This window comes from Mastomys coucha, unplaced genomic scaffold (assembly GCF_008632895.1).
Source record: "Mastomys coucha isolate ucsf_1 unplaced genomic scaffold, UCSF_Mcou_1 pScaffold22, whole genome shotgun sequence".
NCBI classification, from domain to species: Eukaryota; Metazoa; Chordata; class Mammalia; order Rodentia; family Muridae; genus Mastomys; species Mastomys coucha.
In genome coordinates this window covers 116624057-116633177 of record NW_022196905.1, presented here as the reverse complement: position 1 = coordinate 116633177, position 9121 = coordinate 116624057, and the positions used below count along the sequence as shown (strand labels likewise).

The window sequence follows — 9121 nt, the reverse complement described above, 5'->3', positions numbered from 1 at the left end:
TTGAGGCAGAGCCTTACAAAGTTTCCCAGATTGTCCTTCAACTCAGTGTGTAGGCCAGACATGCCTTGAACTTTTGGTCTTCCTACCTAAGCTTCCCAAGTAACTATGAGCCCCACCAAACCTGTAAAACTGTCTTTTTGGTTTTTCGAGACAGGGTTTCTCTGTGTAGCCCTGGCTGTCCTGGAACTCACTCTGTAGACCAGGCTGGCCTCGAACTCAGGTAAAACTGTCTTAATTGTAGAAACATGTAGTTACGTTTTCTTGTTTTTCCTCAACTTGGCTACTGTTGACTGTAGAAACTTTCTTTTTCTTTTAAGAATAGGTTTATTCTGTGTAGTCCTGACTGTTCTGGAACTGACAGAGATCTGCCTGCCTCTGTTTCCTGAACACTGGGATTAAACCGAACGCCACACAACCAACCAGTAAAACTCAACTGCTCCTTTCCATTTTTGTTTGTTTTGTTTCATGTTTGAGACAGTTTCTCTGTCTAATAGCCCTGGCTGTCCTGCCTCTACCTCCTAGTGCTGGGATTAGAGGTGTGGGCTACCACACCCTGCCCCCATTCCTTAAGGCTTCCCTGACCCTTACTGAGAGCAACTTTCTGCTGCTTTTCCTGCAGCCCTAGTATTTCTGAAAGGATCAGTCTCCCTAGGTTCTATGTATTGTTTTCAGTTTTAGGGTTACTATTAGGCTTTTCCTCCTGGCTGTCCCACCCTCCCATCCCTGGTCGGTACAGCTTTAGCACGTATGTGATAATTCCGGGATGTGGATCTTTGCTTTTGGTTTGCTCCCTTAGGCTCTGCAGATTCCCTGAACCTCTGTTTCCTCTACCTCCTAGGTGTCCTTTCTCTGCCTGTACCCTCATATTCTACCCTTTACCAGGTTTCTGAATTGTCCCCTGCTGTCATTGTGTCTGCTGCTTTTGTTCATACCCTCATAATCTTCAGCTGATCTCTGCTTGTATTTTGTCTTGCTCACTGCCCATGAAATCTCCATTACCCACACTGTTGCCAGAGCACAGTCCTGCTGTCCCTGTGTGTGAAGTCCTGCACATACAGGGTATGTTTCCTTAGCGTGGCCTAGGAGGCCCTGCACATTAGGTTCCTGCTACCTCAGAACACTTTTTCCAGAAGCTTTGCTGAGCTGTTTGTAGTTCTCAAATGTGTCATGCACTTTCACATCTCTATTTTACTCTTCTTTCTGCATAAGCTGTTCACCCCCTAGCCCCACCCTCACTGCTGTCTTATATAGCCTTGTTCTCCCTCCTTTACCCATGTAATCAGCAGCTACTGTGGTCTGCATTGCCCTTTTCCAACCTGCCTTTCCCAGAAGATGAGGCATCTTTTCTGGGTTTGCATACCAGAGCCCAGACTTTAGAGCTACTGACTAGGCTCAGAGCTTAGTTCTCTTATTTATCAGCAGCGTGACGCTGGGCAGCCTACTGAACTGCGCTGTCCACAGTTCCTTCATTTGTAATGGAGGTGATAATTCCTACCTCATAAACTACTGGTACAAATATTTTAAAAACTACTAGCACTTCATAGTTAGCCCGCAGTATCATCATGCTGCATTTACATGGTTTCTGTATTTCTCCTTCCAGACTGTAACGTTTTTACGAGTAGGCCACACAGCTTACTCATCTCAGTAGTCCTAGAATTTAGCATTGAATCTGGTTCATAATTCAGCCAGAAAACACTTGGGTGGGTGGATGAGTGGGTGAATATGTGAATGAGGGGGTTAATGAATGAATCCCAGTGCACATTGCAGATACTCAGTGCTAGTGATGTTGAGCGTCTTGTCCTTGTTTGTTGGCCATTTGTGTATTATATATAAAAGAAATAGCTCTTAAAATCCTTTGTCCGTTTAAAAAAAGATTTATTTTTATTTTACGTGTGTTTTGCATGCACATGTCATTATGTGCATGCAGTGCCCACAGAGGCCAGAAGAGGGCACCAGATCTTCTGGAACTGGGGTTACAGGTGGTTGTTGAGTCACTTGTGGGTACAGAGAACTGAGCCTGAAACCTGGAAGAGCAGCCAGTGCTCTTAACCACAGAGCCCCCTTTTGTCCAATTTTAAAGTTGACATTTTTGTATTTTTATCCTTGAAATGTTAAGAATTACTTATTCTGTTAACCAGGAGAGGAGCCATCTCCCAGCCAAGAATTACTTATTCTGTAGAGCTCTTTTTTTTTTGTTTTGTTTTTGTTTTTTGGGTTTTTTTGTTTGTTTTTGTTTTGTTTTGTTTTTTGAGACAGGGTTTCTCTGTGTAACCCTGGCTGTCCTGGAACTCACTCTGTAGACCAGGCTGGCCTCGGAACTCAGAGATCTGCCTTTCTTTGCCTCCCAAGTGCTGCTGGGATTAAAGGTGTGCACCCTGACTGCCACTTATTCTAGATCCTAGTCCTTTACTGTGTAGATGTATGCAAATATTTTCTACTGGTGTCTTTTGAAACACAAAAGCTTTAAAAAAAAATTTTTAAATGACTTATTTCCTCTGGAACTGGAACTAGACCGTTGTGAGCTGCCATGTGGGGACTGGGAATTGAACCTAGGTCCTCAGGAAGAGCAGCCAGTGCTCTTAACCACTGAGCCATCTCTCCAGCCCTCCTAAAGCTTTAATTTTTAGGAAGTCTAATTTTATGTTTTCCCTTCAATATTTTTGCTTTGGTTGTCATGTCCAAGAAACTATTTCCTATCGCCTCTGCATTCCTTTAGCTTTATGTTTAGAGTTCAGGTCCATTTTGGGATTGTCTTTTGTATGTAGTATGAAGTGGAGTCCTGTGTTCATTCTTTTGCATGGAGATTTCCACTTTTCTCAGCACTGTTGGAAAAATTTTTTTCTCAAAATGAAAATTTTTGGTACCTACCCCTGTTGGAAACCATTTGGTCAAGAAGAAGCGGGCTTATTTCTGGACTCTCAGCTCCTTCCCAGCTGCACACCTCATCACTGCCTTCTGTAGTGAGATTTGCAGCCAGGAAGCTCTCCCAACTTTTCCTTTACATCCTCATTGGTTCTGAGGATCAAACTCAAAAGTCTCACGCATGGTATGCACATACCTCAGCTTGCTCCTGAGCTCATGTCACATAGACGTGGGCCTCCTGAGAACTTACCCATGAACTCTGGAAGATGGAGATACTCATTAAATATTGAGAGAATAAAAGTGAACCTCCTCTTTGATGGGCGTGGTGGAATACTTTGAATCCCAATACTCAGGAAGCAGAGGCAGGCAGATCTCTTGAGTTTGAGGCTAGCCAGGGCTGCATAGTGAGACATTTCCTTTTAAGGAAGGAGCTTTTGAATTGGTCCTGGGGAAAGAAGTATGTGTGCTTCAGGTTTTAATAGCCGTTTTTAAGTGAACCAGGGATATAGCTCTTGCTTGCACTGATTAGATCAACTAGTGGGCCTCCGCCTCTCAGTTTATAGACTGCTCACCTAGCATGCACAAAGCCCCGCCTCAGTCCCAGAGCTACGTAAACCAGAGAGGGTAGTGAATGCAACCGGTAAGTAAAAGCATGGGGACCCAGAGTTTAAGGACACCCTTGCTACATGCTAAATTCAGTGCTAACCTTGGATTAAAAAAAAAAAATCAGTAAATGTCCTTGAAATTGGCTTGCTTGATGCTGTTGTTCCATGTAGTAGAATAAGAGATAGAAGTGGAGTTCAGAATCGGTGTTTGAGGCTTTGGGTAGCACACACAAGCTTCATGGATAGGTAGTGGCTTTTGCTAGTTTACCTTCCTGGTTTCTCTTTATACATGTCTAGATTCTGCTGCTATGAGACTTTCTGGTTGGTTCTTCAGAGTCCTAGTTTTGTTTTTTTGTTCTTTAAGACAAGGTCTCTCTATGCAGCCCTTGCTATCCTGAGACTGCCAGGCTGGCCTCAAACTCACCAAGTACTGAGGCAAAAGACTTGTGCCACCATGCCCAGCTCTAGTTGGAGTTTTAAGTTGACTTCCATTGTTTTTCTTCCTCTTGGAGACTTTTTTCTGTAGTGTTTATTAGGATCGTGAGTGTGTTGGTTGGTTTCCTCCTATCAGGCCAGCTGGTAAGCATAGCCAAAGCCTGTCTCTAGCTGGATTTGCAGAGAGGGCAGGGATCAGGGTCCTGGGAAATAGCTTCTCTGAAGGTGTTATCTGTCATTTACTCTGCCATTTCCCAGGCTGTCTGTGGTAGTTAGGTCTACCTGGATTCACTTTCTAGAGGTAGGAATGTGCTTTTGGATGCAAGCAAGTCTGCTTTGGAAAGCAAGGGAAGGTAGGCCCCTCTGGTCTTGCTGGCCTCTGATAGCCAAAATAACTTTGGATTGAATTTCCTTAGTTTTTTCACCAAAGAGGCCAGTCTGTGGTATTTCCTGCGCCACGGTCCCAGGACACGCCCTCTTTCTTGGTTGTCCCTTACAGACGGGTGCTGTGGTCTCCTCTGTACCTAACCCGAGGTATTCACGTCACTGCCACTTTTTTAAGAGTTTGATGAGTGATCTGTGAGGACTCTGGTCCCATGGCAGAAAGAGCAAAAGGCACAGTGCAGAGAAGAAGGCACCTTCCGGGTTCTACGATTCTAGGGGCCTGTGTCCTGTATATCTCCTGCTGCACCTTCAATGAGTGCTCATGGCAGTTGTGGTGGATTTTGTGAGGCTGGTGCCACATCCCTGTAGGCTTTGCAGTCTTGGGTGAGCCACTTGACCTTTAGCTTTAAATATTCATCTGTAAAATGGGAACAATAAGGCAACTGTCATGGAGTTATCACTAGAAAACTAGATTGCATCATATGTAAAATGATGGCCACGGTCTTCATGAATTCTGTTAAGAAAACACCTACCGTTACAATTACTTGTCATCCTTGTCACAGAGCTCTGGACACTAGTTGTGATATACTTTCTTGATAGCAGACATATAACTTGACCTGACGTATATAGTGTGAATGAAGGGTGGTGTGTCCCACTAGTGATGTGAGCATTGTAGAACTAGTCTTGTGTGTGTTTAAGGGAAGCCCACACTCTCACTGTAAGGACAATGAGCAGTCTGTGGGACCCTCTGCCACTTGAAGAAAGAGTGACTTAGTTGGGGGGGGTAACCCTCTAGAGTGGGCCCCACTCATCCTTGTTCCTCCCATCACAGGGGAGATGATAGTGCATAATTAGGTTCAGAACAGATAGAGTGAAGATATTATAGACCTTTTATCTTAGCGCTTGGGCCTAAAGAGGCCTGGCAACTTCCTTGATTGTCTCAAGCTACTGGGAAAGTTGGAGAGGAGGTAGTAACTGATGTGATTCATGGAGAAAAGTAGATTTGTTTTCTTCCTAATGTGTATCCTAATGGGTGTCCTAGGAAGCCCCTGAGGTCATGGGAGGTTTCTATGATGGGAAGGGGGGGTGTACAACAACAGCTCTTCAGTCCTGTGACATAGGATTCTCCATGCAGACCCAAGGATGACAAACTACACATGTTCACTGAAGATAGTTGTTGCCTTAAAAGTGACTTTAACCATTAGGTGATAGTTAGCTAGTAGATTTGAACATGAGCAGTGCCCTTCCTAGCAGAGGGATTGTCCCAGTAAACTCACCCTCCAAAAGGATGCTGGAGAGCAGTGCTTCTCAGCCTTCCTAATGCTGTGACACGTTCATACAGTTCCTCATGCTGTGGTGACCCCAACCAGAACATGATTTTTGTTAATACTTCATAACTGTAATTTTGCTACTGTTATGAATCTTAATGCAAATATCTATGTTGTCCAATTGTCTTAAGTGGCCCCTGTGAAAGGATTGTTATCCCCAAAGGGGTCGCTACCCACAGGTTGAGAACCAATGCTTATACAGTACTACCTGCCATGCTTGTTCATCCTGTCTCAGAACCTTGGTCGACAGTGACCCTCAGTAGCTTGGCAGGTCCACCATGCATCTTGGGTTTAGCAGAGGGTCTGGGCCTGGGGACTAGAAGCAAGAACTACAGCTTCTTGTTTCACTGTTGAGCACTGCTTTATTTTTATCTAGTCTGTTTTCTTTGAAGTCAGAGGGCCTTCCTTGTTCAGGGTCCAGGGTCCTGCCCAGTTCTCCTGGAGTTATCTGGGTTGCAACATCTCATGGCCATGCAGTGTTGCTTGAGTTAACCTATGATGTCAGTTCTTCTGTGTCTTGTCTCAGAGGAACCTCCAGTTTGATACATACTCTTATGAGTGCTAGACCCCTGAACATCCCTCAAAATGTGTGAACTGGTCCCATGCAATGTGTTTCTCAGCGAAGTTCAGAGAAGAGAGAGCTGGTATTTTGGCACAGGTATTAGAGGCAGCCTGTGCCCTGCTGCCCCTTTTCACAGGAAGTATAGATTAACTGTGGGTAGGAGGAGATCAGAACAGCCATCAGGGCCCAAAATGTCTGTGTGTAGCCAGGGCGGCTGCCAGTACGGCCAGATTGCTTCCTATGGTAAAGTTACCTAAAGCTGTAGTAGTAGAGGGCTTAAAACTACAGGCTTTAATCACAGTTTTAGAAGTCCCAAAGTCACCCTTGCTCTAAAGGTTCAAGTTGAGGATTCTTTCTTGCTTCTGGCTTCTGATGGTGGTCTATAGTCCTTGGTATTTCTTGGCTTCTAGAAGGATGGCAGTCAATATGGCACTTTTCTCTGTCTTCATACATGCTCCCACATCGGCCTGTATCCGAGTATCCCCCCTTCAGAAGGTTACCTGTCATGTAATTTGAGCTTACCTGACTTGCCTTCCTTTTGCCTAGTTGTCCTGAATCCCATCTCGATATGAGACCCTTTCTGAGGTATCACCGTTGCCAACTTCAGCATCTCTTGCTTAGGAGTACAGCTCAACCTGACAGCTTCTCCTAGGTGCTCGACTGCCCCTGAATCCTCCCATCTCACTTGTTCCATCTGTTCTTGACCAGAACCGGGTGGTGGGTCGGCCTAAGGGCAAGTTGGGCCCGGCCTCAGCGGTGAAGTTGGCTGCCAACCGAACAACAGCAGGAGCTCGCAGGCGCCGGACGCGATGCCGCAAGTGCGAGGCCTGCCTGCGGACGGAGTGTGGAGAGTGCCACTTTTGCAAGGACATGAAGAAGTTTGGAGGTCCTGGGCGCATGAAGCAGAGCTGCATCATGCGGCAGTGCATCGCGGTGAGTGCACAGAAGGCACAGGCAGGGCTTCTGCAGAGCTCCCGGCGGCCCTGCTAGTCTGCCCTGCCCTCCTGCTCTGTGGGACGAGGGGTGTTTTAGGTGGCTCTCTTTCCAGTCACCCTTGCCATGCCGTCAGACTCCTGTGTGCTCTCTGGTGGTCTATAAGTCTTCGCTTCCTGAAATAGCTGAGTACTTTGAAGTCCCCTTTATTAGAGAGGTCAGGGCAGCCTGTCTTGACAGTGACCCTGTTACCATCGTTGTGGTCCAGGGTCCTGGGCCCTTCGTCTTCATGGTCACAAGTTTGGGTGGACAGTTAGTTTTGCCCTAGATACGGAGAGGTGATATATGGCATGGAGGAGCTGGGCCCATGGAAAACTTGGCCAGCCGCTCCAGACTCTCCATGCTTCTTTGGCAGTTTGAGACAGTCCTGGAGGTCAATTTTAGTTCCCTCCTCCACACGCCTAGACCTTGCCCTCCCTGAGACACTGCACCTTGAAGGCCCAGTGGTCTTCTTCCTGACTCCTTGCAAACCTGGCTTAGCTGGAGTAACCAGATTCCTCCACCCTGGTGAGCTGGTCCCTGAGTCCAGCATGGTATTGGTGAGTGAGCTCCTTCTCCATAAATGCTCTGCCCGCCCCCCCCCCCAGCACCTACGCCTTGGGCATCTCCTCCTCCTCTCTGTACTCACACAACCTTCTTGTTACTTGTGGTCAAAAATACATGCCATAAAATTTGCCACCTTAACTATTTTTAAGCATGTAGCACACAGTGTTAATTCTGTGCACAGTCGGTGGCTGGTCTCGGGCATTGTCATCTTCTAAACCAAGCAGAACTCAAGCCATTTTCCCAGTTCTTAGAAGTCACTATAGCGTTTTCAGTTTCTGAGAGTTTAACCACTGCAGAGAGCATGTTTATGAGAAATTAGACAGTGTTTGTCATTTTATGAGTTGTTTATTTTACTTAGGATAATATGCTCAAAGATAACAATTGTTCTACCTGACAGAATTGTTTAAATTTAAAATTTTTGTATGCTTGTTTGTTGTGCCATGGTGTTGTTGCTTTGTAGCCCTACTGGCATCAAACACAAGCAAGTCCTCTTGCCTCAGCCTCTCACCTGGATAATTTGTTAATCTTGGGTAATATTAGATTTATGTGGATATTTGAATTGTTTCTGCTCTTGGCTTTTTTGAGTAATGCTGCGGTGGGCATAAATGCCTTTTTGAGATCTGGCCTCTGTGGGCAGCAATGGAACTGTTGGATCATAATTCTAGTTTTATTTTAGTTTTTGAGGAATTTGCATACTGGTTACCATTTCACATTACACGAGAAGTGCTGAGATTCCATTTCTCCACATCTGGGCCACATCATTTCCTTGAGTTGTCGGTTCTTTGTTTTTAGCATACTACCCTAATGTGTATTGGGTAGTGTCACACTGGTTTTTAATTTGTATTGCCCTAATAATGATTGATACTTGTTCATGTATTTGTTGTTAGCCATTTGTATGTTTTTCTTTCAAGTCCTTGCCCATCTTTAAATTGGATTTTTTTAGTCTTTTGTTTTGATTAAGTTGTAGAAATTCTTTATATATTCTGTATATTATTCCCCAAAATCAAATGCAAGGTTTTTTGTTTAGATTTGTTTACTTTGTTTTATGTTTATGACTTTTGCCAGCATGTATATACACCATGTGCATGCATTCTATGAGTGTTTTGCGCGCGCGCGTGCGTGCGTGCGTGCGTGCGTGCGTGCGTGCGTGTATGTGTGTGTGTGTGTGTGTCCGCATGCACACATGTGCATGCATGCCTAATACCCACAGAAGTCAGAAAAGGGTATCAGGTGCCCGACTACAGTTACAGACAGTTGTAAGGTACCAGGTACATGGGTGCTGGGAATTGAACTGGCATTGTGCCTTTAATTAATCTCAGTGCTCAGGAAGCAGACAGATCTCTGAGTTCAAGGCCAATCTGGTCTACAGATAGTCCAGGCTAGCCAGGACTGCAGAAAGAGACCTA

The 9121-nt window shown here is 45.3% G+C and overlaps 1 protein-coding gene across 1 annotated transcript in view; it reads left to right on the top strand.

Annotated features, from left to right (window-relative positions):
• Kdm2b (lysine demethylase 2B) overlaps positions 1-9121 on the top strand; it is a gene marked incomplete at its 3' end in the record, with an annotated part of 122945 nt that overhangs the window by 98143 nt on the left and 15681 nt on the right. The window contains exon 13 of the mRNA XM_031391148.1: positions 6885-7109. Coding sequence (XP_031247008.1) covers positions 6885-7109 — 225 coding nt within the window. The remainder of the gene's footprint in view (positions 1-6884; positions 7110-9121) is intronic.